The 27931-nt window shown below is 33.5% G+C and overlaps 2 protein-coding genes across 7 annotated transcripts in view; both read left to right on the top strand.

Moving 5' to 3' along the window:
* LOC145333078 (BOS complex subunit NOMO1) overlaps positions 1-16225 on the top strand; it is a 30937-nt gene extending 14712 nt beyond the window's left edge. Inside the window, exons 16-25 of one of the 3 annotated variants that reach the window (XR_013884435.1) lie at positions 51-546; positions 1192-1313; positions 1604-1945; positions 2926-3076; positions 3922-4008; positions 5104-5201; positions 10384-10456; positions 11467-11613; positions 14539-14882; positions 15246-16165. Coding sequence is in view for 1 of the 3 variants with exons in the window: in XM_080178227.1 (XP_080034353.1) it covers positions 51-546; positions 1192-1313; positions 1604-1945; positions 2926-3076; positions 3922-4008; positions 5104-5201; positions 10384-10456; positions 11467-11613; positions 14539-14646 (1624 nt within the window). In the remaining 2 variants the exon portion in view is untranslated. Of the gene's footprint in view, positions 1-50; positions 547-1191; positions 1314-1603; positions 1946-2925; positions 3077-3921; positions 4009-5103; positions 5202-10383; positions 10457-11466; positions 11614-14538 lie in introns of all 3 variants that reach the window. The other 2 variants (XR_013884434.1, XM_080178227.1) reach the window with 2 other exon arrangements.
* Positions 16226-17685: 1460 nt separating this feature from the next.
* The window catches only part of mei-P26 (E3 ubiquitin-protein ligase meiotic P26), a 47997-nt gene continuing 37751 nt past the window's right edge, over positions 17686-27931 (top strand). For all 4 annotated transcript variants that reach the window (XM_080178231.1, XM_080178229.1, XM_080178230.1 and 1 more), the window contains exons 1-10: positions 17686-17772; positions 18064-18090; positions 18475-18553; positions 20602-20646; positions 21182-21275; positions 22973-23061; positions 23719-23781; positions 24853-24961; positions 25339-25422; positions 26498-26602. In XM_080178231.1, the coding sequence (XP_080034357.1) occupies positions 17733-17772; positions 18064-18090; positions 18475-18553; positions 20602-20646; positions 21182-21275; positions 22973-23061; positions 23719-23781; positions 24853-24961; positions 25339-25422; positions 26498-26602 (735 nt within the window). In that variant the 5' untranslated portion in view covers positions 17686-17732. The remainder of the gene's footprint in view (positions 17773-18063; positions 18091-18474; positions 18554-20601; positions 20647-21181; positions 21276-22972; positions 23062-23718; positions 23782-24852; positions 24962-25338; positions 25423-26497; positions 26603-27931) is intronic.

Here is a 27931-nt window from a genome sequence, read left to right as displayed (position 1 = left end):
ACAATGTCCCCTCCCTCACTGCATTTTATTTTTATTTTTTACCTATTCAGTTGGTCACCCGGACAAAAGTTGGTGTTGAAAGCAGAAAAGCATCTTGTCTCTGGGCGTGTCACCTGTGTCGAGACCATCCCCGACCTACAGATCCTCATAGACTCTGCCGCTGAACGGTCCACCAAAGCTTTGTCCCAGTCTGAAGTGGTAAATGGCCTTCACCAATACAAATTCTCCTTCTATTCCAACCCTCATGAGGATGTCAACATCGAGCCACAGGCCTCCAAGTTCCTGTTTGACCCTGTGAAGCTGATGATTTCTGTTGGAGACGAATGTTCCCTGAACTCCGCCGTTTTCTCGGCCACAAAGGGGTTATTTGTGGCTGGCAGCGTCAAGCCGGCCCTGGAGGGGGTTCAAATTACCATCAAGTCCGCCTCTCTGCCCGAAGGAACTGTTACGCATACTGATACCAGTGGAAAATACTCTGTTGGTCCATTTGCCCGGGACTTGGAATATTCTGTGGAGGCTGAAAAGATTGGCTATGTATTAACTCCGGTATGTAAAATATTTAGTTTTTGCAGGGAGGCAGGGGTAGGACATTGGAAATTATACTGTTACCTAAGGTTTTTAAAGTCATGTTTTTATTCATTTGATAAAAAATGTTGGCACTTTTATTTAATTCTGATTTGTTGGTTCAAAATACTAGTGTCAAAAATTTTAGTCAAATAAAAATGGGTAATTTGGGATGTCCATTAATTTATCATTCATTGTCTTATCTCTTATGATCTGAGGTTTTAATAACAAAATTAAAAAATAAATTAATATTGATTCTACTCATCAATTCACTTTGTCTGTCCATCACTCTGTCAGTCAGTCCGTAACGCTATGGAGGAACTGTGAAATTTTTGGCTCTTGGTAAAGATAGATTTTTTTTATATGAAGCTACCACCTCCTAAAGAGCATCCGGTAATATCCTCTTAGAATTTTTTTTTTAATTTTTATGATCACTGAATGTAAAAGTCTATCCTAAGATCCATTCATTCATATTTTTTTACCTCTTTAAAGTACTATTTAAGAGGTTTTAAATCAACTATATTAAAAGCAGTTACTATAGTGTTCTACTCCTGTTTTAAAATCTTAGGACACATATCTTTTAGGAAAATAAGCAATAAAAATTACCCCATTTATTTGTTTTTCTAGGGGACGAAAGGTGAATTCTCCGCCAAGAAACTAGCCTCCATAGTGGTCAACATCAAAGACGAGGCGGGGCTTGGCCTTGGCGAGGTTGTTGTCAGCCTGTCCGGCGGCGAGCAGAACTACAGGTATAAAGTTATAAAATCAATGATCAAAAGGGATAAGACAATGGCCGATAAATTGATGTACATCCCCAGTGATGATGCACAAAATTATCCCATCTGTAGGTATATTAAGAATAGTGGTTGAAACGTTAGAAAACTTAATAAATCAACCAATAAAAATTCATTAAAAGTGTCTAAAATTGTTAAAACAACTAATAAGAAGACGTTATTAAAAACTTTGGGGACTAGTGTAATTAACAGCCAATGGTCCCCTTTCTTCCTGAGAATTATTAATCAAAACAAATATAATTTAGGACCAACCAGCAGACCGGGGAGAATGGTAGCATCAGCTTCCTGGCCCTGGCCCCCGGCGAGTACTTCATCAAGCCCATGCTGAAGGAGTATGAATTCCAGCCGAAGAACAAGCTGATCACCATTACTGAGGGCACCGAGGAGGTGATTGATATTGTTGGTAATAGGGTTGCTGTGTCTGTGTTCGGCACCCTGGTGGGCCTCAAGGGCGACCCCGAGCCTGGAGTTACTCTGGAGGTTGTGGGAGAGGGGGATGGCTGCAGGGGCCACCAGGAGGAGGCCACTACGGTTACTGGCACTGGAGCTTTCAGGATCAGAGGTCTCAAACGTAACTGCGAATACAGGTTAAAGGAGTTATTTTCTGTTTGATTTTTTATATTTCTACGTTTTGGAAGTCGTCGGGAACTTTTATTTGAAAGGGATTGGTTATATAATAGTTAGTAATTGTTATACAGTGTGTTTTTTTTTATGAGAACTTTTTTGAAAGCAATTTTACCCCACTTATAGTTATCAGAATTTAATGATTAATGGCTTATTTTCTTCGTTTTTTATAACCATTTATAGAACATCAAAAAAATATTTCAGTTTTTATTTAAAAAGTACAGTACAATAAAAAATTTAAAACTTATGTGTCAACATCTAGAAAAGGTTTTAGCGCATTTTTATTAAGCTCAAATCTTCTACCCTTTGCAAGAAAAAAATTGAATTTTCAGTAGTCCACTTTTGGGGGGCCAGTACTCCCCCCTCCCTGGTTGAGATATGGCCTTCAAACTTTGATATGTTCTAGTACATGTCCCCAAAAGTATCTTTATTAATTTTTAACTCTGTATCTCAACATTGAAGTGTTTTGAAGTCATTCTTGCAAAGGGTAGAAGATTTGAGCATGAGAAAAATGCGCTAAAACCATTTTTAGATGTTGACACCTAGGTTTTGAATTTTTGATTTTACTGTACTTTTTAAATAAAAACTGAAATATTTTTTTTGATGTTCTATAAATGGTTATAAAAAACGAAGAAAATAAGCCATTAATCATTAAATTCTGATAACTATAAGTGGGGTAACATTGTTTTCAAAAAAGTTCTCATAAAAAAAAACACACTGTATTATTACTTGGATGTTACACCAGATACACTGGCCGATAAATTGATCTACATCCCCAATGATTATTTACAATATTATATTACAATTAATGGTTTAAACGTTTGGATAGTCAGCTTTATGAATCAACCAATCAAATTCACTCAAGTCCCTGTAGTTGTTGAGCCAGCGAATAAGAAATTGTCTCCCATCTCTCACTGTAAAAATCAAATGTTCTAAATTCTAGGCTGAGCCTGAAGCAATTGAAGGGGGTGAACCCAGTGGAAAGAACTATTCCCGCCATGAAGAAGTTGATCACAAGCGAGACGGATATCACCGGAGTTGAGATGATTGCCCTGCGACCCAGGAGCTATATGGATGTTAGCTTACTTGTTAAGGTATAGATAGATAGATAGATAAATAGATTGTTAGACAGACTGCTGGATAGACAGACAGACATTGCATTGAGATAATTACCCTACGACCCAGGAGCTATATGGATGTAGATAATATATATATATAGGTGATACCAGTGTTTCGGATCCGGATCCGCAAGGATCCGCATATTTTTGGGTCCAAGGATCCGGATCCGCAAAAAAATGCGGATCCGGATCCTTGGACTCAAAAAAATGGAAAAATCTACCTAAATTTATATAAAATCTCAGACATTCTCTTGATGAGAGCCAATCTTTAAGGTTTAGGGTCAGACTTGAAAATTAAAAGTAATTTTGACTTCGAATTAAAGAATAAATATTTTTGAAAAATTTGGTGATTTTATTTTTATTGTCAAGGATCCGGAACCGGATCCGGTAGGATCCGGATCCGGATCCGCATCCGCATCCGGATCCGCACTGACCCAAATTGGAGGATCCGGATCCGCAAAAAATCAATGCGGATCCGAAACCCTGGGTGATACACAATATACCCCTTCTGCAGATTATTATCAGTGGTTGAAATGACAATCAACTTAATGAACCGACCAATCAAAATTCATTAAAAGTCCTCATTGCTTTTAAGCCAAGTAATAAGAAAACTTTACTATAACACTTTGAGGACTAGTGAAATAAACATCTCAATGTCCCCTCCCTCCATGAGTTTGAACACTGAACTAAATGAACCAACCATTCAAAATTCAATAAAGTCCCAAGGTTGTTAATCAAACGAATAAGACTTTGGAGACTAGTGTAATAAACAGCCTAATGTCCTCTTCCTTCCTGAGCTACATTAACATTTTTGTATCTAGGTCAAGAAGGACAGTATCAAGAATGTGAAGGCAAAGTTGTATTGTGGTGATTCTCATCTTCATACACTCAAACTTGATACTGTTAAGGTATGTTAATAGATAGATAGATAGATAAATAGATAGATAAATAGATAAACAGACTGATAGACAGACAGACAGACAGATAGAAAGATAGACGGACAGATAGAAAGCAAAGTTGTATTGTGGTGATTCTCATCTCCATACACTCAAACTTAATACTGTTAAGGTATGTTATTAGATAGATAGATAGATAGATAGATAGATAGATAGATAGATAGATAGATAGATAGATAGATAGATAGATAGATAGATAGATAGATAGATAGATAGATAGATAGATAGATAGATAGATAGATAGATAGATAGATAGATAGATAGATAGATAGATAGATAGATAGATAGATAGATAGATAGATAGATAGATAGATAGATAGATAGATAGATAGATAGATAGATAGATAGATAGATAGATAGATAGATAGATAGATAGATAGATAGATAGATAGATAGATAGATAGATAGATAGATAGATAGATAGATAGATGGATAGATAGATAGATAGATAGATAGATAGATAGATAGACAGACAGACAGACAGACAGACAGACAGACAGACAGACAGACAGACAGACAGACAGACAGACAGACAGACAGACAGACAGACAGACAGACAGACAGACAGACAGACAGACAGACAGACAGACAGACAGACAGACAGACAGATAGAAAGCTAAGTTGTATTGTGGTGATTCTCATCTCCATACCCTCAAACTTGATACTGTTAAGGTATGTTGATATGTAGATAGATAGATAGTCTGACAGACGGACAGATAGAAAGCAAAGTTGTATTGTGGTGATTCTCATCTCCATACACTCAAACTTGATACTGTTAAGGTATGTTAATAGATAGACAGACAGACAGCCATATAGACAGACATACAGTTTGATTAGATCCGCTTGATTAGAACCGGTTCTTAGCCTTACTGAAAAATTATGTATAGCATCGTATTGCATAGAATTTTCCACGAATATTTAAGTAAAAATCATAATTTCAATGCCTGTTCTATTATACTGGGCCTACTGCATCTTATACTTTTTCATCTTAATATCTGCGGAAAGCTGTCTATAATACGATTATGATAAATATCTATTTTATTTTAGTTTGTGATCTTCCCGTCAATTCCAACTGATGGTTCTAATTGTTGGATAACTGTTGAAGCCAACTCTATTCAGATCAACCAGAGAGTCAAGGGCAAAAGGAAAGGCTTTTTATTCATTGATTATGAGGTTTACAGGGATCTAAAGGGATAAGACAATGGACGATAAATTGATGTACCTACACAAAATTACCCCTTCTGTAGATTCAAATTAGTGGTTGAAACGTTTGAACACCTAATTGTTGGATAAAAGTGGAAGCCAACTCTATTCAGATCAACCAGAGGGTAAAGGGCTAAAGTAAAGGCTTTTTATTCATTGATTTTGTCTTTTCTAGGAATCTAAAGGGATAAGACAATGGCCGATAAATTGATGTACCGCTCCAATGATGACACACAAAATTACCCCGTCTAGATTAAAATTAGTGGTTGAAACGTTTGAACACTTAATTGTTGGATAACAGATGAGGCAATCTCTATTCAGATCAACCAGAGAGTTAAGGGCAAAAGGAAAGGCTTTTTATTCATTGATTTGGGTATTTTACAGGGATCTAAAGGGATAAGACAATGGCCAATAAATTGATGAATCTCCCTAATTATGACACACAAAATTACCCCTTCTGTAGATTCAAATTAGTGGTTAAAACGTTTGAACACCTAATTGTTGGATAACAGTGGAAGCCAACTCTATTCAGATCAACCAGAGGGTAAAGGGCAAAAGGAACGGCTTTTCATTCATTGATTAGGTCTTTCTAGGGAAGAAGGGGACATTGGGCTGTTTATTACACTAGTCCCTAAAGTTTCATATTTGGTTGGCCTAGCAACTTTAAGTTTTTTATTCAATTTTGATTGGTTGAGTGTCCAAACGTTTCTACCACTAATTTAAATCTACGCAAGGACTAATTTTGTGTATCATCATTGAGGATGTAAATTAATTTATCGGTCATTGTGTTGTTACTTTAGATCCGTGTATCCATATATATATTAAGTATATATGATTGTACACTTTTTCAATGACGTGTAAAGATTATTTTTCTGTCAATAATTCTAGATTATTTCAACAAAAATAGATTATTTTTATTCATTGATTAGGTTTTCTCCAGAGAGGGATGGAGGGGCATAAGGCTGTTTATTACACTAGTACCAAAAGTTTTCTTATTCGTTGTGGAGTTTCATTGAATTTTGATTGTTAAGTGTCCAACGTTTCAATTATGGTGATCTACAGAAAGGGTAATTTTGTGATTCATTATTGGGGATGTAAATCAATTTATTGGTCATTGTCTTATCCCTTTAGATCCCTTGTATTGTACACTATCCTAATGACGTTTAAAAATTTTCTGTCAATAATTCTAGATTTTTAAACAAAAATAGATTATTTTTATTCATTGATTAGGTCTTTTCCAGGGAGGGAGGGAGGGGACATTGGTCTGTTTATTTACACTAGTCCTAATATTTTTTTATTCGTTGGCTTTGCATTTTTGGGGACTTTAATTGAATTTTGATTCATTAAAATAAATCTCCAAACGTTTCAACCACTAATTTTAATTTATAAAGGGATGATTTTGTGTTACAAAATTGAGGATGTAATTTTACATCAATTTATTGGCCATTGTGTTATCCCTTTAGATCCTTTGTATTGTAAACTTTCTCAATTATGTCAATAATTCTAGATGTTTTTAACAAAAATAGATTATTAAAATTATATCATAGGTAGATAGGTTTTATTTAAATTATTTAAAAAGAATTTATTTACGTATTCAAAAAAATGAACAGTACACAACACAAAATGAATTCAGGGATAAGACAATGGCCGATAAATATTTGTATAACCCTAATAATGATACACAAAATTACCCCTTGAAACGTTTGAACAATCAACTTAATTAACCAGTCAATCAAAATTCACTAAAGTCCCCAAAGTTGTTCAGCCAATGAATAAGAAAACGTTATTGTGAAATTTTGGGGACTAGTTCAATAAACATGCTATTGTCCTCTTGCTCTCTCTGAAATGAACTACTGACAAGATTTTTTAAATTCACAATGGAAACTTCTGTACAGCTATAGGTTAAATGTGATTTTCTCGGCTGCTGTTGATGATAGACTGCTAAAATTTTTAGTAAAGAAAACTATGATATATGCGCATCTAGTCTATATACTGTTTTGTCCGTTTGTCTGTCGGTCATGCTTCAGAAGACATTTTATGATTTTCTTTTACATACTAACACTTTTTCCATTCCAATGGATGTTGTCATCCTTTTTTTTGTACATACTTTATTACTTATTCATAACTAGCGGCTTCCATAAAGGTTCAGAAAAAAATTCAAAATTTTTTTTTAACATTTTTTAGATATTTTCTGTATTTTATCACTTTATAACCTTTTATATTTTTTATATTTTTTTTATATTAATTTTCTACCTATTTTTCAAAACCTTAATTTTTTTTCTCTTTTTTAATGTTTAAAATATATCTTTGCCATTAGCCTTTTTGGGGCTTCGCCCCTACAGGAGAAGGAAAGTTTCATAATCATTTTGAATTTGATAAAAAAAAGTTTAAGAAAAAAATTAAAAAATATAAAAAAATACCTATAAAAATATGTAAAAACATAAAAAATAGGAAAAAATGAAGAAACAATTTTGGGGATGGAATTTACATTTTTGGGGTGGTTGGGGGTGTCCCACCCCCCAAGAAAATAGCTTAAAACCACCACAAGACCAGTAGGAATATTTCCTGAAGATTAATATCCCAATTGGTTTAGTGGTTACCAAGATCTTAAGGGACAGACGGACGGACAGACATCAAGCTACTTTGTATTATAGATATAAAATTAGGGGAGGGAGGTTGGGAGGTACGAATTGTCCACAAGTTAATTTAGAGTATCCCACTTAATTTTTCATTGTATTTCTACATCCCAATATACAGTTCTATTTTTATATAAATTTCAAGAGAATGAAATTAATAAACATGTCAATAATAAGGTTTTCTGAATATATTTGTTACGTACGGTTAAAAGGTTCATATATATACATATAATATGTATAGTTATATGTATATGTTTTTTTACTTTTTAGATGATTTATCATACAAAGTTTCTTGGCTATAATATTATGTACTAGCGGCTTCGCCCCTAGCCTCTAGGGGCTTTGCCCCAAGAGGTGATAAAAAAAATTAATATTTATTGTTTTTAGTGAGAGAATGTTGCTATTCTTTCATTCAAAATAAATGCTGGAATAAAAAATAATAAAGGGCAGCCTGCGGCAGCCTGTAGCAGAGCAAAATAAAAAATAAGGGGGGGATTTTTTTGTTTTTGGGGGGGTTGGGGGTGTCCCACCCCCCAAGAAAATAGCTTAAAACCACCACAGGACCAATAGGTATATACCCTGAAGAGTAGAATCCAATCGGTTCAGTGGTTTCCGAGATCCTAAGGGACAGACAGACGGACAGACAGACATCGTTCTACTTTGTATTATAGATAGATATAGCAATTTATAAACTTATATTTTATATTAGATGGGTTACGTTTTTAACTACTTAAGGTTTATGATAACTAGGTTTAGCCCCCCGGCCCCCCCTGTGGGGGCTTGTGGCCTGGTTGCAATCTCTGCATGGGTAGAATTAAATTTCCAGTATGTCTTCGAAACCGATTAATATTCGCTGGATTAGAACCAGTTCTCAGCAATACTGAAAAATAATGTATAAATTATTATTACAGACAATTTGTCTCCAAAATTTAAATAAAATCAAGACTGTCAAAACTGGTTTAACTTGCAAATTTTTATTTCAATATCCGCGGAAAGCGGCTCATAATACGATGCGATAAATAACTATCATTTTAATGTCCTTTTGACTTAAAAGTAGCATTTGACATTCCTGAAACCCTAGTTTTCAAAAGGTTTTTTATTTGAATTATTAGCATTTTTACTTCAGTCTGATTTGAGGCTTATAGACTTTGGGTAGAATTTCGATTGGTTTGTTTTGTTCTATACAAACTTTTCAACCAATGCAATGGTTTAATAAATACCGCTATCATTTTAAAAAAATCTTTTTAAAATAGGAGTAATACGTACTAAAATGACCTAAATCTTAATATAGATCAACATAATTTTTTTTTGGACATTTTCATGATGCAAATTTCTTCATAATAAATATCAGGGAGGTAGGGGATATTATTATACATATAAGTCCCCAATGTCTTATAGTAACGTTACTTATTCAATAAGTTAACAATTTTGGGGACTTTTATTGAATTTTGTTTGGTTGGTTCATTGAGTTGTGCGTATAAACGTTTCAACCAATAATAATAATCTACAGAAGAAAGGGCAATTTTGTGCATCATCATTCGGGATGTACATCAATTTATCGGCCATTGTCTTATCCCTTTAGATCCATGATAATACGTACTAAAATAACCTAAATCTTCTTGTAAACCAACATATTTTTTTTGATATTTTCTTATAATGCAATTTTTTCCATAAATCTTATGTAATAGTCTAGACTTTTGTTCCGTTTCATCTAAATACCATTTACGATTGTATTGTCAAATCATATCGTATATATAGTATGCATGAGGGAGGGAAGAGACATTGGGCTGTTTATTACACTAGTCCTCAAAGTTTTATAATAATTTTTCTTATTTGTTGACTTAACAACTTTAGAGACTTTTATTAAATTCTGATTTATTGGTTCATTAAATTGAGTGTTCATACTTTTCAACCACTAATTGTAATCTACAGAAGTGGTAATCTTGAGTATCATCAATGGAGATGCACTTCAATTTATCGGTCATTGTCTTATCCCTCTAGATCCCTGGAATAAAGTTGTCCTTGGATGTTTATTCCCTCTCTTCTCCTCCTACTGGATAAACGAAATGACCAATTTATATGGACCATGTTATCAACATAAATTGACGACTATTTCCCCCTGACAGCATATCCACCTATTTTATATCCATTATTAGACACTTACTTAGCAGTTATTTTTATTCATTTTGATCTAAATACCATTGACAATATGAAATCGTATAGAATGTAAATTTTGCATTAATTTGTCCCATATCTAGGCATAAACTAATTCCGCTATTCCCTCCTACTCAAGGATTGACCTGATTTGGAAATTTTAAAGATTTTTTTGTTTGATTAAGTAACTATGCATTTAAACTGTGTTTTTTTACGGATTTATTTAATGTAAAGCAAAAAGTTTTTAAGTCTTCATAAAAACTTGGTACATCTAAAACGATAATTCCCAAATTAGAAAGACAAATCCATGAATAAAAACCCTTGTTGCGAGCAGAGTTGAGTTTACCGCGGACAAACCTTTCCAACACTTCACCGTGGAACTCATTGTTGAAAGCAGTTTAGCTCAGGTACTCAAAGTTTTTAAAGTATTATCCATAAGGATGGTAATCAAATCTTTACAATACTTTACTGTTTAACTCATTGTTGAAAGCAGTTTAGCTCAGGTAAATAATATTCAGAGCGGGAGGGAGGGGACATTGGACTTTTAATTATATTGGTCTCCTAAGTTTTTAGCAATATAACATTCAGGGCGGGATGGGACAGTTGTCTGTAAATTTGATAAACATTTTCCTTTAGTCATTGGCTTAAAAACTTTTAAATCTTATTCTTGATTGGTTCGTGCTAGCAGTTTCCAACTTTCCACTAGAAGGTCAAACTTTTTATTTGGTCAAAATTCGGATTACCATACTGATCCAGTGATCAGTTATCAGGTACATATAATTTCCAGATTTAGTTTAAAAACGGATTCGGAATTCTATATTAGATTCAATCATGATTCTATGATTGTAGGAAAGGATATAATATACGTGGATATATTGACAAGGCTAAGGCTCTATATCTATCTATTATATTCTAGGGCAATATTGGCCAGACAGGATGGGCTACCCTCCCTCTGGTTATACTCCTGGTCACCAGCATCCTTCACTGGGAGAAGTTGAGCCCCCCACGCCAAGGCTCTATATCTATCTATTATTTTCTAGGGCAACATTGGCCAGGCAGACTGGGCAACTCTCCCCCTGGTAATACTCCTAGTCACCAGCATCCTTCACTGGGAGAAGTTGAGCCCCCCACGCCAAGGCTCTATATCTATCTATTATTTTCTAGGGCAACATTGGCCAGACAGGCTGGGCAACTCTACCTCTGGTAATACTCCTGGTAACCAGCATCCTTCACTGGGAGAAGTTGAGCCCCCCACGCCAAGGCTCTATATCTATCTATTATTTTCTAGGGCAACATTGGCCAGACAGGCTGGGCAACTCTACCTCTGGTAATACTCCTGGTAACCAGCATCCTTCACTGGGAGAAGTTGAGCCCCCACGCCAAGGCTCTATATCTCTATTTATCTATTCTTTTCTAGGGCAACATTGGCCAGACAGGATGGGCTACCCTCCCCCTGGTAATTCTCCTGGTAACCAGCATTCTTCACTGGGAGAAGTTGAGCCCCCACGCCAAGGCACTCGCCGCCAGCATCGAGGACAAGCTCATGAAGAAGGCCTCCACACAGGTGCGTACCACATTGAGGGAGGGAGGGTACATAGGGCTGAATATTATTACACTAGTCTTCAAAGTTTTAAAAGACACTAGTTGCCAGCATCTAGGACAAGCTCATGAAGAAGGGCTCCACACAGGTGGGTGCGTACCCAGCGGGGGAGGGAGGTGGACATTAGGCTGTTTATTACTAGCGGCTTTGCCCCTAGCCTCTAGGGGCTTCGCCCTATATAGTTTTGGGAAGTCAACCCTCCTTAATAGAAATATTCAAAAAATTATTCTTTGTTTAATTACTCTGTGGTAAAATTAAACCCAGGTTGTGCCTTTAAGCACAAAAATTTTAATTTGTACAAATTAAACCCAGGTTGTTTGCCGTATACACAAAAATTTCAATTCGTAAAAATCAGACCTAGGTTGTTCGCATACACAAAAATTAAAATTAAAAATAAAATATTTTGATTTTTTTTTTCGGGGGGGGGGATTCATGGGGGCTTCGCCCAATGTTGCAGTGGGGTTTTCCAACCCCAATTACTGGTTTTTGTTTTTAAAAAATTAAAAAAAAAATTTTTGAAGTGGGGATTTTTTGTTATTTTTGGGGGGGTTGGGGTGTCCCACCCCCCAAGAAAATAGCTTAAAACCACCATAGGACCAGTAGGTATATTCCCAGAAGGGTAGAGCCCAATTTGATCAGCAGTTACTGAGATTTTACAAAAAAATGTAAAAAAAAAATTTGGGGGGTTGTTTTATTTTTATTTTTGGGGGGGTTGGGGGTGTCCCACCCCCCAAGAAAATAGCCTAAAACCACCACAGGACCAGTAGGTATATTCCCTGAAGAGTAGAATCCGATCGGTTCAGTGGTTACCGAGATCTTAAGGGACAGACAGACAGACGGACAGACAGACGGACAGACGGTCAGACGGACAGACATCAAGCTACTTTGTAAGACAGACAGACGGACAGACAGACGGACAGACGGTCAGACGGACAGACGGACAGACATCAAGCTACTTTGTATTATAGATACTAGTCCCCAAAGCTTTGGGGGCTTTAATTGGATTTTGATTGGTAGAGTGTTCAATCGTTTTTACCATCAATTGTAATCTACAGAAAGGGTTACTTTGTGTATCATCATTTGGGATGTTCATCAATTTATCTGCCATATTGTCATCCCTTTATATCCCTAGGTTTGTAAATAAGATTTGGTGCAGCTTTCTGCGGATAATAATCGATTTCAAACCCATACTGGAAAAATCCTATTTTTGTTTAGAATCGATTATGTATTGTACCTATTGTAATTAATACAAAATGAAGAAAATTCCGATGTTAAGTTAAAGCGCAATTGTTTAGATAATTGAATTTCTTTTGAAAATTATCATGAATAGTAATTGCATTAGACTTAAACAGTATAAACAGCAGGGATCTAAGAGATAAGCCAATGGCCGATATATTGATGTTTATCTCTAATGATAATACACAAAAATACTCCTTCTTTAGATTACAATTAGTGGTTGAAACGTTTGGACACTCAACTTAATGAACCAACCAATTACAAATCAGATAAAAGTACCTAAAGTTTTGAAGCCAATTTTTTTTATTAATCTTTGGAGACAAGTTTAAAAACAGCCCATTGTCCCCTTTCTTCCTGATAAACTGAAGATTGAAGAATTTGGGATTAAGTCTGGTAGGATATAAAAAAAATGCCTTTTGGTCGGCGGCCAGGAGCTTTTTTAACAACTTTATAGTAATCTGGTGGCTGCGCCTCTAGCGTCTAGGGACTAACAGCATTCCAGATTGTTCTTCAGCCGTCCTGGTGATCGTTTCAAAGTCTTAAATTTCGTTGTCTGCAGTTGATTGAGTTGATAAAAAAGACATCAGCGCATGTATAATAGGCTTTACTCGTATGTTACGCTTGATTTAATTTTGGTTTAATATATTTTTTTAATAAGTTTAAATATTGCAAAATGTACAAAAACATTAAAGAAAAATGAAATGTAATGATATTTATTGCATTTATAAAACTTAAAATTGTTTTGTTTACTTTATTAGAAAAAAAGGCGAATTCTTTAACAGTAATAGAATGTTTGATAAATACGTCCAATCCGGTAGAAAACGTGACGTCCGCACCTATGAAAAGGTTCGCTATTTGTAAACTTATAACATCTTAGGACAAGTGCTCATTTTACCAAATCTGTAATTAAAATGTAAAGTAAATCTAAAACCCTAGTAATGAGGATTCTGCAATATAAAATAATAACTGAATAAAGTAGACATATTAAAACACATGATTTTATTAACATATAAATTCATAAGATCATTATTATTTTATAACGAATGCACAATTAAAACATATTTATTTAATCATTATATAAAACATACAAATTAACGATGTGAAGACAGCACTTTGTAGACTTGATCCGGGGGCTAACCTGTAAACAGTTAGAGTTTAACATGTTTGTTTGTCTGTCTGTAACCGCAGAATCGATATGGTTCTCCTCCTGTACAGTATAGCCTCTTAGAGGTCCTGAGAAGGTTTTAACTATTTTTGGGGGAAGGGTACCACCAACCTTCTTACCGAGATAACCACTTAACCAAAAAAAAATTGGATCTTGGAAAGAAAACGAAATAGCTGGCTTCGTCGTATTTTCACAGTATATTTTCTCCTATCTATCTTTGTATCCTATCAATCTATTCATCTATCTTTTTAGAAACGTGTAACGAATGTAGTCGAGATATTTGCTGAGGATAGGACAAGTCTGTTTGTCTGTCTATCTAAATATCTATCTATCTATCCATTCATCTATCTATCTTTTTTAAAAGCGTGTGCCCAATGTAGCTGCCGAAATATCCGCCGAGTATTTGGCCCTGACTGTCAAGGCTTGTCTGTCTGTCTATCTATCTATCTATCTTATCTATCTATCTATATATCTATCTATCTGTTTAGAAACGTGTACCCAATCCTGCTGCTGCCACCGAAATCTCTGCCGAGGAGCTGGCCAAGACTGTCAAGTTTGTCGAGGGAAAACCGAAGAGATTCATCAAATGGAGATAGACATCTTTAGTAGTAGATAATTCAGGGAGACAGGGACATCGGGCTGTTTATTACAACTAGTCCCCAATGTTTTATAATAATGGTTTCTTAATCGTTGGCTTCACAACTTTGGAGACTTTAGTGATTTATCGGCCATTGTCTTATCCTTTCAGATCCCGTTTTATTTTTATGTTTATCTTTGATCAAATTCCTACAAAGTTCCTAATCCCCCCCCCCATAAAAAAGTCAGATATAATGTAAGACGAACTGAGGGTCAAAGTAACTTGTTTTGTTTTAGTTTCGAAAGATTGCAATGTATTAAAGACAGCTTTCCGCGGATATTGATTTGAAAAACTATAAGATTAAAACCAGTTTTGTTAGCCTCGAAAAGTTAAAGGTCCAAGCTAACATAACTGGTAGGTATTTATCTTATGATTTTTATTTTAATATTTGTGGCATATTGTTTGTAATACGATGCTATACATGATTTTTCAGTATGGTGGCTGAGAGCCGATTCTAATCCAGCTGATATTAATCGGTTTCGTGGCCATACTGAAAGTATATCAATTGTTTTTTAATGATTAAAAATAACAAGTTTCTTTTTCTCTGGACCGAAATAGGATTATGAATTTTGTTTAATGGCATTTTATATACAATTTTTTACATCAATCTTGAAATACTTGGACTTATTTTTAAAGCATTTGTTAATATTTAAAAGTTAAGTTTTTGTTTTGTTAAATCTTTTTTTAAATTTAATTTTTGATATTGTCTATTTTGTTTTGATATTGTCGTTTTTTGATTGATTTAAAGTTTAACAATAACCACTCTTATGGGAGAATTTAAACATTTCACTGAAATTTATAAGCATTTCCAGTATGGCTTCGAAACCGATTAATATCCACCTATTCTCGGCCATACTGAAAAATTATTTATAGCATACAATTTTCTAAACTGGTTTTAATTTTATGATTTTTATTTCAATGTTCGTAGAAAATTGTCTCTAATATTTTTTTCAGTATGGCTCAGAACCGATTCTAATCCAGCGGATACCAATCGGCTTCGTATCCTGGAAAAAAATTTCATTGGAAATGAACACGTTGTTGTTTATTTTTTTTTACCTATAAAAATTGAATGAATGATTTCAAATCAAATTAACTTCCGACAATATATTTAATTTTTTTCTCAAAAGAATTTATGAGAAAAAAACAACAACTACGCAATTGAATAATTTTTTACTCTTAATTTGATTAAAATCATATAGGTATGAAATTCCAGTATGGCTGCGAAACCGATTAATATCCGTTGGATTAGAACCGATTCTCAGACATATTGAAAAATCATGTATAGCATCGTTTTACAGACAATTTTCCACGAATATTAAAATTGAAGTTATAAAATTTATACCAGGTTTTGTTAGCCAGGGCCTTCGACCCCTGGGGACTAACAAACTGGTTTTAATCTTTCATTTTAATATCCGCGGAAAGCTGTCTAATACACTGCAATAAATAAATATTACTGTTTCTAATCAATATAGCATATGAGAAGGTCCTTTATAAAGTATTGAAATTTTATAACATTTGTTTAGTTCTAAGTTAATTTTTTTTTTTAGAACTACCTATTTAAAAATAAGTTGAATCCCAGTTATCTAAAGGGACAATTGACGTGAATTGATGTACAGACCCAATAATATAAAACAAAATTAACCCTTCTTAAATGAAAATTGTTGGTAGAAACGTTTGATCACTGATAGTTAATGAACCAACCAATCAAAATTAAATAAAAGTACCCAAAGTTTTTTAAGATAAAGTCTTTACAAAACTTTGGGTACTGAAGTGTACTTAAAGATCCTGTTTAAACAAAATTATCCAGAGCTGGATCTTTAAATCATTTCAATGGTGATCTAAACCACCCCGCGCGAAATTTCAGCCAATCACAGCGGCGAATTTTTAAAATGCGCCGCTGTGATTGGCTGAAATTTCGTGCGGGGTGGTTTAGATCACCATTGAAATGATTTAAAGATCCAGCTCAGGTTCAATTCTGGACTCATGTGCGTTGTTTCTTCACTTTTTCTTAAGAAATTATTATGAACAATTTTTCATTATTATTAAATCAATTTTTGAGAGTATATAGGAACTCGTAAATAAGCCCCCTCACAGATAATTTTCGGTGTTTTCGCATTTTGTACAAAAAAATACAATAAAAATAAATAGAACTAGTTTTTCCAGGGAGGGAGGGGACATTGTGCTGTTTATTACACTAGTTCCTAAAGTTTTATAATAATTTTTAGTCATTCATTGTCTCATTATCATTTAATTTTGATTGGTTAGTTCATTAAGTTGAGAATCCAAATCTTTCAACCCTAAATTTTAATCTATAGAAGGGGTTAATTTTGTGTATTGATGATGTACATTAATATATCGGCCATTGTCCTATCCCTTTAAATCCCTGAGTTATTTCCTGATGTGAATGCAAGTTTTAGCTATTTTTATTATAAGTAATTTTTAGTATTTTGTGTGAACACTATTTTCTCCCTAAGAGTGGTTTTAGACTTCAATAATTTTCTTTTTTCTTTACAGCAGTTTTTAATTTCATTTCTTCAACAGAATAGATAGGTAACACACTTCAAATATAATTATCATCTCGGTCTATAGTAATTCAGCCGTCGAAAAATCCTTGACATCTTTTTTGTTTTACCTATTCGATTTAAAAAATAATATGAACCGAGTACTAGTAGATTACTTTTTTTCCCACAGCAATAAACCAGTTTTTAAAAATTTGTTTCAAAGTCTGTAAATAATAGATATTTATCGCATCGATTTATAGACAGCTTTCTGTGGAAATTAAAATGGAATAAGTATAAGATTAAAACCAAACTAGTATTGATTTTGAGATTTTATTTTAATTTTTGAGCAAAATTGTCTTTATTTCGGTTCTATATATGATTTTTTCATGATGGATGATTCCACTATTTTTTTCTAATTTAAGGTTACTACTATTTATCTGTTCTGAATCAATTTCCATCTGTCTTGCTATCTTTTCAAGGATAGAAAGATAGATGATTTGATATAAAAAACTTTTAAGTTTTTGTTTTTACTTTCAGAAAGAGAATGGATGATTCAGATTCTCTTTCTTTTAACCAAATACAAGGTAAGTTATTATTTTAATCAGTCTCCCAAAGTTTTATTATAACGTTTTCTTATTCGTTGGATTAACAAATCTGGGGATTTGTATTGAATTTTGATTGGTTGGTTTACTTATTTGAGTGTGCAAACTTTTCAAGAACTAATTTTGATCTACAAAAGGGGTATTTTTGTGTATTATCATTGTGGTTTTACTTCAATTTATAGGCCATTGATATATCAATTACTACTCTTATAAAAACCGAGAAAAAAAATTAAATTGACTTTAATTTAACTAATACTTTGTTTTTGTTTTTAGATAGTAGTGATGACCTTGGGGCTTTAGGTAAGTTTTTTTAAAATAAATATTTATCATAGTTGATATTCTCTAAATAAGAATATGGCTGTCCGTCCGTCCGACAGTCACTGCTATATATTATTTAGGTATATCTAAGTGATTTGAAACAACAAAAATAAAAACTATACCTAAGTGAATAATTTTGTTTAACAGATTTTAATTATTCTGAAAAATTTATTCTTTAAAATGGAATAGTTCATTATTGCATCTTGTAAGAAACAGCTTTCAATGGATAGTAAAATGAAAAATTATAAGATTTAATTTCATCCCCTCTTAACAAAACGGATATGAATTTTGTGATTTTTATTTTAACATTCGTTGAAAATTGTCTGTAATTGGAATTGGATGCTATACATGCTTTTTCTTGTTCAGAAGATACAGATGTTTGTGTTGTCTGCTGTGAAAGTTTAGAAGATTCCCTTCTTCTCAACTGTTTACACTCTATCTGCAAGTAAGTACCCAAAGTTTTATATGTCCCCAAAGTTTTATAATAACGTTATGTTGTTTGTTGTGAAAGTTTAGAAGATTATCTTCTTCTTAACTGTTTACATTCTTTCTGCAAGTAAGTCAGGGAGGGAGGGGACTGAAAAAGGATTCTTACCTTTAGAATAGAAAATATTAAAGAGACCACGATTTTGATTATTTAGATACGTTTTATATGTTAATTTAGTTACTTTTTAATAAACATTAAGTAACATTAATTTTACATTAACTTTGTTCTAAAAGAATGCTTTAAGGAGTCTGAAAGTATAATAAGTCAGGAATAATTAAAAATTATACAATCCTTAAAAGCATAAAGATCACAAAGTAAATTACTAATCACAATTTTTAATAGAAATATATTGCAATTTAGCTAACAGTGTTCACATTGGAGGTCAGATATCAATTGACAATAATCAAATGTAAACAAAGATCAGCTGATTATAAAGCATGGTACAGCTGGTGTGGGATTGCCGCGAAACTCCTAATGTCGTCTTCTTGTGTGGAAATAATGTTATGAAAAATAATTTAAACAAATATAATTTTGTTACAGGGACATTGGGCTGTTTATTACACTAGTCCCCTAGGTTTTGTATTGACGCTTTCTTGTTCATTGGCTTAACAATTTGGGCAACTGTCTATGACTAATGATTGGTGGGTTCAAGATAAGTGTACAAATGTTTTAATCACTAATTGTAATCTATAAGATTAATTTTGTGTTTCATCATTTGGGTTGGACAACAATTTATAGGCCATTGTCTTATCCCTTTAGAACCCTAGTTTGCAATACTGAAAAAAAAGTTTTGTAATTAATTTTATTTTTGAAATGGTCACCAAACATGTTAAATGAAATATTTTTAGTAGCGAAGCTACTCTATAATTCACTTTGTCCGTCCGTCAGTCAGTCAGTCCGTCAGTCCGTAACGCTATGGGGGAAATGGGATTTACTCAGCTCCTATAAAAGATAGAAAGCTGAAATTTTTGGACAACATTCCCATTATTAAGGAGCACAATTAACTATAAAACATCATTTGCGGTCGGACCGATTTTTAGCAGGTTTTAGGCTATTTTTATATTTTTCACATTTTTCTCCATATCTTCAGTGTTTATGGTCCGATTTTCAAAATTTTTTCAGTTACAGATATCAAAATTAAATTTCCTGTCGTTTAAAGAAACAATCATGAAGGCCAGGCTGCCTTTTTAGTAGGTTTTAGGCTATTTTTATATTTTTCACATTTTTCTCCATATCTTCAGTTTATGGTCCGATTTTCAAAATTTTTTCAGTTATAGATATCAAAATTAAATTTCCCGTCTTTTAAAGAAGACAACCATGACGGCCAGACTGCCTTTTCAGCAGGTTTTAGGCTGTTTTTTATATTTTTAACATTTTTCTCCATATCTTCAGTGTTTATAGTCCGATTTTCAAAATTTTTTTCAGTTGTAGATATCAAAATTAAATTTCCCGTCTTTAAAGGAAATAACCATGACGGCCAGACTGCCTTTTTGGCAGGTTTTAGGCTATTTATAAATATATTTAACACTTTTTTCCATATTTTCAGTGTATATGGTCCGATTTTCCAAATTTTTAAAGTTTTTAAGGATTTAAAAATTAAATTTTTTGTCGTTTTAAGAAAACAACCATGGCGGCCAGACTGCCTTTTATCAGGTTTTTGGCTATTTTTATATGTTTTACATATTTCCCAAGATCTTTGTTTATTTTGATCCAATTTTCAAACTTTTATGGGATTTCAGTATCAAAATAATTTTTCCCATTGTTATGAGCATCTTTCTTTAATATAATTTACTTTGACCATCGTCATCATACAAAATAAAACAAGGTTTCATATTTATTTTATCCAATAAATCTGTTCTTGATTTTAGTAAAAACCTTTTAAATCTACCTGTACGTATTCCCATCTACGATTTTTTGTGCTTCGCTACTTATGGATGTTGTCATCCTTGTTAAAAATTAAGCCACTGGAAAAGCTTAAATATTAAAGATTTATTTTGTAATTGTAGAAGCTGTGCTACAAGCCAAACAACTGAACAAATCAGATGCCCAAGGTAAATCTTTATAGCATTTTCTTTTCTTTGAACTTTCTATATATCTTAATGCTATTTTTCTTTACTATTCTTACTAATCTACCTACATATTTACATCAATTTTATTTTTTGATTATTTGCTACTTATCTATCTTATCTATAGAACCAAAAGTTAAAACTAAACATATTTTTATTTTGTGTCATCTACTATCTATCTTTTTGCTATTCAACTAGCTGCCTTATTTATTTGTTTCCCACTAGCTTTCTACATATTTGCTTTCTATCTATTTGCTATCCAAATAGATATCTATCTAATTCATATCCAGCTAACTGTCTCATCTATTAACTTTCCAGCTATTTGTCCATCTATTATATATCTAACAAGCTCCCAATTTATATGCTATCCAACTAGACATTTATCTATTTTGTATCTATCTAGATGTCGAGCAACAAGTTCGTGCAGACAATTGACCAAAGATTTCCTTTATTTATTTTCTGTCCAACTAGCTGTCTATCTATTTGCTATCCAACTATCTATTTGCTATCTATTTACTAGATGTCGAGCAACAAGTTCGTGCAGACAATTGACCAAAGATTTCCTCCACAGCTCAGATCCTCCCAAACCTTTACAGTGGGAGGATCAAAACCTGGTAAGTGTTCAAACTTTTCAACCAGTAATTTGGCAAGTTTTGACACATTATGATCCTCCCAAACCTTGACAGGTGGAGGATCAAAACCTGGTAAGTGTTCAAACTTTTCAACCAGTAATTTGGCAAGTTTTGACACCTTATGATCCTCCCAAACCTTGATAGTTGGAGGATCAAAACTTGGTAAGTGTTCAAACTTTTCAACCAGTAATTTGGCAAGTTTTGACACCTTATGATCCTCCCAAACCTTGATAGTGGGAGGATCAAAACCTGGTAAGTGTTCAAACTTTTCAACCAGTAATTTGGCAAGTTTTGACACCTTATGATCCTCCCAAACCTTTACAGTGGGAGGATCAAAACCTGGTAAGTGTTTAAACTTTTCAACCATTAATTTTGATCTGATCTTCCTAAACCTTCACAGTGGGAGGATCAAAACCTGGTTAGTAAGAGTACTCTAATGTGTGTATTTCCTGCCAATCAGAAGGCTGAATCCGCTCGACAACCAATCACGGCAGAGTATCTGTAGATACATGAAGTAGTTTTATTTTTTACGTTTACAAACGCAAATTTAAACCGATTTTCTTTTGGAGATATTATGACTATGAAATGTGGTGTTGTTATTGTAAAAATGTAATCAGTTGCAGACAATCTAACTTTCTACCGAAAATAAGCTTTTAATTTTGCAGGCTTCCTTTAAGTCATTTCTTATGGCATCTTTCTTCGCATAGATATTTGTACAAAATTATCATTTATGTGTAAGGTTAACTCACAAATAAAAACATACCACATTTGTTCAGATATCTGAGATCAATAGTTTGTTGAACGATGGTCGAACAAGGACACAAGTGTACATTGGGTACTGGTACCCAAAGTTTTATAATCATGGTATTTGTTTAGATATCTGAGATCAATAGTTTGTTGAATGATGGTCGAACTAGGACACAAGTGTACAATGGGTACTGGTACCCAAAGTTTTATAACCATGGTATCTGTTTAGATATCAGAGATAAATAGTTTGTTGAACGATGGTCGTACAAGGACACAAGTGTGCAATGGGTACTGGTACCCAAAGTTTTATAACCATGGTATTTGTTTAGATATCAGAGATAAATAGTTTGTTGAACGATGGTCGTACAAGGACATAAGTGTACAATGGGTACTGGTACCCAAAGTTTTATAACCATTGTATCTGTTTAGATATCTGAGATCAATAGTTTGTTGAACGATGGTCGAACAAGGACATAAGTGTACATTGGGTACTGGTTCCCAAAGTTTTATAACCATGTTATCTGTTCAGATATCTGAGATCAATAGTTTGTTGAACGATGGTCGTACAAGGACACAAGTGTGCAATGGGTACTGGTACCCAAAGTTTTATACCCATGTTATCTGTTCAGATAACTGAGATCAATAGTTTGTTGAATGATGGTCGAACAAGGACACAAGTGTGCAATAAGGGGTACTGGTACCCAAAGTTTTATAACCATGGTATTTGTTTAGATATCTGAGATCAATAGTTTGTTGAACGATGGTCGTACAAGGACACAAGTGTACATTGGGTACTGGTACCCAAAGTTTTATAACCATGGTATTTGTTCAGATATCTGAGATCAATGGTTTGTTGAATGATGGTCGTACAAGGACACAAGTGTGCAATGGGTACTGGTTCCCAAAGTTTTATAACCATGGTATTTGTTAAGATATCTGAGATCAATAGTTTGTTGAATGATGGTCGAACAAGGACACAAGTGTGCAATGAAGACGTTAATCAACTCAATAATAATCTAGAGTAAGTGCTATTATTAGTAAGCTAGAGGTTGTGCCATTTGAAGTCTCCAACGGGCACTTAAGGGAATTATTGACATTGAGTCGACTCTTCACTAGTTTCAAAAAGAAAAGAAAAAATAAAAGGAAAATTAGGTTGCGGCTAAAATCCGTAAAAGTGTGTGTTTTAAGGCTTAAAAATAGTAGTAGAACGATAATATTCACTAAATATGTGTATTTTTTATTGATAAGAACTTTAGACAACAATTTGTGTTTAAAAGTTAACATAAATTTTTATCGTTCTGCTACTGTTTTAAACAACAACCTTTACGGGTTTTACCCTTAACCTTCTTTTCCCTTTTTTGGGTGGGAGGATATTTTTCTATGTGTGATTTCTCTTTTAAGGTTGAGATACTCTCCCCCGATATTGATAAGCTATAAAATTTCCAATGACCTATGAGAAGCTTACTGCAAATAAGAAGAATGACACACAAACTATGAGTGTTTAAACTTTACCACCAATAATATCATCATTTGTCTTGTCACTAAAGACATGTAATAATAGTTATTTATCGCATCATATAATAAGACACTTTGGATAGTAAAAAGAAAAATAATAAGATTGATTCCAGTTCTGTTGGTACCAGTTTTTTAAGGGTCATTTATAATTTTAATTATTCAGGGCAATTCACGAAGACAGAGTGAAAATCAAAGCAAAAATAGACGAAACATTTGAATTGTACAAGTAAGTCATTTTATTTGATTTATTTTATCTGTATAATCTATCTATCTATCTATGTCTATATATCCATCTTGCTATCTATCTATCTGTGTATCTTGGAGTATATTAGATGATATATGTGGGGAATTTCTGCTCCAACTAGAGAACTATTATCTATCTATCTTACCATCTAACTTTAGAAACTAGAATTTTATTTTTGAAAATTATGTTTTTTACTTGATTTAACCGGTTAAAACCGGACTTTACTATAAAGTAAACGTATTTTCGCCAACCCTGAATCTATTTATCTATCTATGAGGATAATAGAAGATATACTATTACCTATCAATCTTACCATCGAACTTTAGAATCAAAGATTTTTCTCTTTTTTTTGTTGAAAATTCTGTTTTTTTTCCATGATTTAACCAGTTAAAACTAAACTTTTCAATTGTCCGCGGACTTTTCTAGAAAAATCCGGTTTTTGCACAACCCTGTATCTATCTATGTATCTAGGAGTATATTAGAAGATATTCGTGGAGAATTCCTGCTCCAACTAGAGAACTATTATCTATCTATCTAACTTTAGAATTTAACATTATTTTGAAAATTCTGTTTTTTTCCCCATGATTTAACCAGTTAAAACTGGACTTTTCTAGAAAACCCTGATTTTTGCCAACCCTGTATCAATCTATCTATGTATCCAGAAGTATACTAGAAGATATTTGTGGAGAATTCCTGCTTCAACTAGAAAACTATTATCTATCTATCTTACCATCTAACTTTAGAAACTAGAATTTTATTTTTGAAAATTATGTTTTTTACGTGATTAAACCGGTTAAAATCGGACTTTTCTAAAAAAAAACGTATTTTTGCCAACCCTGAATCTATCTATCTATCTATGAGGATAATAGAAGATATACTATTACCTATTAATCTTACAATCAAACTTTAGAATCTAGGATTTTTCCTTTTTTTTGTTGAAAGTTCTTTTTTTTCCATGATTTAACCAGTTAAAACTGGACTTTTCAATTGTCCGCGGACTTTTCTAGAAAAATCCGGATTTTTGCACAACCCTGTATCCAACTATCTATCTAGGAGTATACTAGAAGATATTCGTGGAGAATTCTTGCTCCAACTGGAGAACTGTCACAATGATAAAGAACTGGTCACTATGGACAGGATCCAGGATCTGGAACTCGGAAAGGTTAGTGGTTCATTTTAGTGATCTAAAGGGATAAGACAATGGCCGATAAATTTGTGTACATACCCAATGATTTTACATAAAATTATCCTCTCTGTAAATAAGCCAACGAATAACAAAACGTTATCATAAAGTTTGGGATATAGTGTAATAAACAACCCAAAGTCCCTTCTCTCCATGGGTTCATTTATCATGGAGGGATGGCACTTTGTACTGTAAGATTATACTTTTACCCAAAGTATAAACACGTTATATTATTTAATTTGTTGGTTTAAAATAAAGGTTGGTAAAAGCTAGCAGTGTCAAACTATATCTATCTATTCTATCTATCCATTTATTCCATCTATTCGAACTATTTTCTATTCTATCAATCTATTTAGGGTAACCTAGACCACACTATGGGATATGTGAACAAAATCATAAAAGATTTCCCCAACACTGAAGCCCTCAATGTTCTTCCAATGGTAAGTTTTATTCATTGTGTGGTGATATATTGACAAAAATAATATTATAGGTAGTTCGTGTTGTTTTTTAAAATCTCAGAAAATAGATTTGAGTTTAGGATAAGGGATAGTTGGTTGATTTTTTATGGCAATTCCTCCAATAAGCAAATTCTCTATGAATTATTTTGCTCTTTCGACCATAATATTCCTTTTATTTTAATATTCGTGGATATTGTAGTCTGTAATATGACTTTATACACGATTTTTCAGTATGGCTGATAAGTGTTTTTAATCCAGCGGATGTTGATCGGTTTCGAAGTTATACTGGAAATGTTTTTTTTCTAAAATGACCTAATTGTTATTTAAGTTAATAGGTATTTTGACGTTGCTATTCGGAAGAAAATTACGTTATTTCTAACAAATTATTTTTATAACTACCTACATCACCCACCCCCAAAGGTTCTTAGAATAAATTCCACGATAATACTCTGACTTATAACACACGAAGGGAGGCGGACATAGGGCTGTTTAATTATACTAGTCTCCAATTTTTTATAATAATGTTTTCTTATTCTTTGGCTTGACATCTTTTGGTGTCTTTTATAAAATTTTGAAGTTTAGGTTCATTAAGTTGAATGTCCAAACGTTTCAACCACTAAATGTTATTTTCTAAAGGGGTAATTTTGTGTATCAGCTGATTAGGATCTTGCGGCACCTGGAGGGATTGTGTATCTATCTATATTACTATGTATCTATCTATATTATTATGTATCTATCTATCTATATTACTATTTATCTATCTATCTAGGCTAGAGATCAGATGATTAAGGACCTGCGACATTTGCAGGGATTGTGTATCTATCTATCTAGGCTAGAGATCAGCTGATTAAGAACCTACGTCACCTGGAGGGGTTGTGTATCTATCTATATTACTATGTATCTATCTATCCAGGCTAGAGATCAGATGATTAAGGACCTGCGACACCTGCAGGGATTGTGTATCTATCTATCTAGGCTAGTGACCAGCTGGTTAAGAACTTGTCTCATCTGGAGGGATTGTGTATCTATCTATCAATGTATTTATCTATCTATTTAGGCTAGAGATCAGCTGATCAAGAACCTGCGTCATCTGGAGGGATTGTGTAAAGCAGAGAAGCCGAGCTCATTACACTGGACGCCCCATCCAAAACAATTCAGAAAGGTAGGATCCGGTACCCAAATTTAAATTAAACTGGTACCCAAAGTTTTGAAACTCTGTCATCTTTGACTCGTAACTTTGGGTACTTTAATTGAATTGTGTTTGGTTGGTTCCAAACTTTTCTACCAATAACCTATCTACAGAAAAGGAAAAGGGTACTTTCGGAAGATATTTATTACCCCAATAAAGTACAGTTGTATAAACCAGACAACTACCTGGATCCAGTGTTGGGGACCTTTTTCGTCTGCTAGCAAATTACTTTCATCTCTATTGTAGTGACATGGCTGGGTTAATATTTGCAACGCTATTGCCTGGCTGATATTCAAAGACCCAATTGAAAATCGGCATAGAGTTCACAGGGTGATGAGGACATAGACTTAATTAACCCCTTCCCCCTCTATTGTTTTACTTTAAAATTTCCCCTCATGAATAGTGTTAATCAACCTTGAAAAGTGTAGAATTTCTTGATGAGTTTAGGCTTGTAAAAGATGCAATATTTCATTTGCTGATTCAGGAAAGAAGAAATGTTTTCAGAAAAATAAATCGATAAAATTGTTTATTTAAGTGATAAGACAATGGACGTTGTCTAGGTACATCCCCGACTTATTGAACCAACCAATCAAAATTAATTAGGATTCCTCAAAGTTGTTAACCCAACGAATAAAACAAAGGGGGGGGGGGCGGATGTGCCACTTTTTGAAACCTAAAGTATAACACGCATGATCTCAGCCCATAAAAGAGTTACAGCTCTAAAATTCAGCACAGCCGTTGCTTTTGTGGAATATAATATGGAGCTGTGAAGAAACGGCGGCGGAACCGCCGTTTCCCGCCGAATTTTTTTTGCCTTTTCTCGCCATAATAGGCAATTTTCAATCATCTGAGATAAACTTTTTTTTTCATAAAAAACTTCCCTTATATTTTACACTTGCAATTTTTTTAATATTGACATGTTTGCCGAATTTTAGAGCTGTAACTCTTTTATGGGCTGTGATCATGCGCGTTTTACTTTTGGTTTCAAAAAGTGGCACATCCGACTCCCCCCCCCCCCCCCCCCCTCCTCTATTTAATAAACAGCCTAATGTTCGCCTTGCGTATTTGCAGGTCCTAACGAATTATCAGTTATTTTAAACTGATAAGAAAATATTTTTAAAGAAAATATTTATCTGTTTGCGGATTTCTTTTTTTTCAATCATCAAAAATTATCAGGAATAGAGCGATATTAAATATAATTTTTTTATTTCTCTTATGTGGATATTTTAAATGCTAACTTTTAGTACTTTATGCACAACTAGCGTCTTCGCCCCTAGAGGTCTCTAGGGGCACTTGTTTGGG

Source organism: Acartia tonsa, chromosome 12 (genome assembly GCF_053477335.1).
Source record: "Acartia tonsa isolate MP-2025a chromosome 12, ASM5347733v1, whole genome shotgun sequence".
Lineage (NCBI taxonomy): Eukaryota > Metazoa > Arthropoda > Copepoda > Calanoida > Acartiidae > Acartia > Acartia tonsa.
Note: the sequence above shows the minus strand (reverse complement) of the source record. Positions and strands in the feature narration are given on the sequence as shown.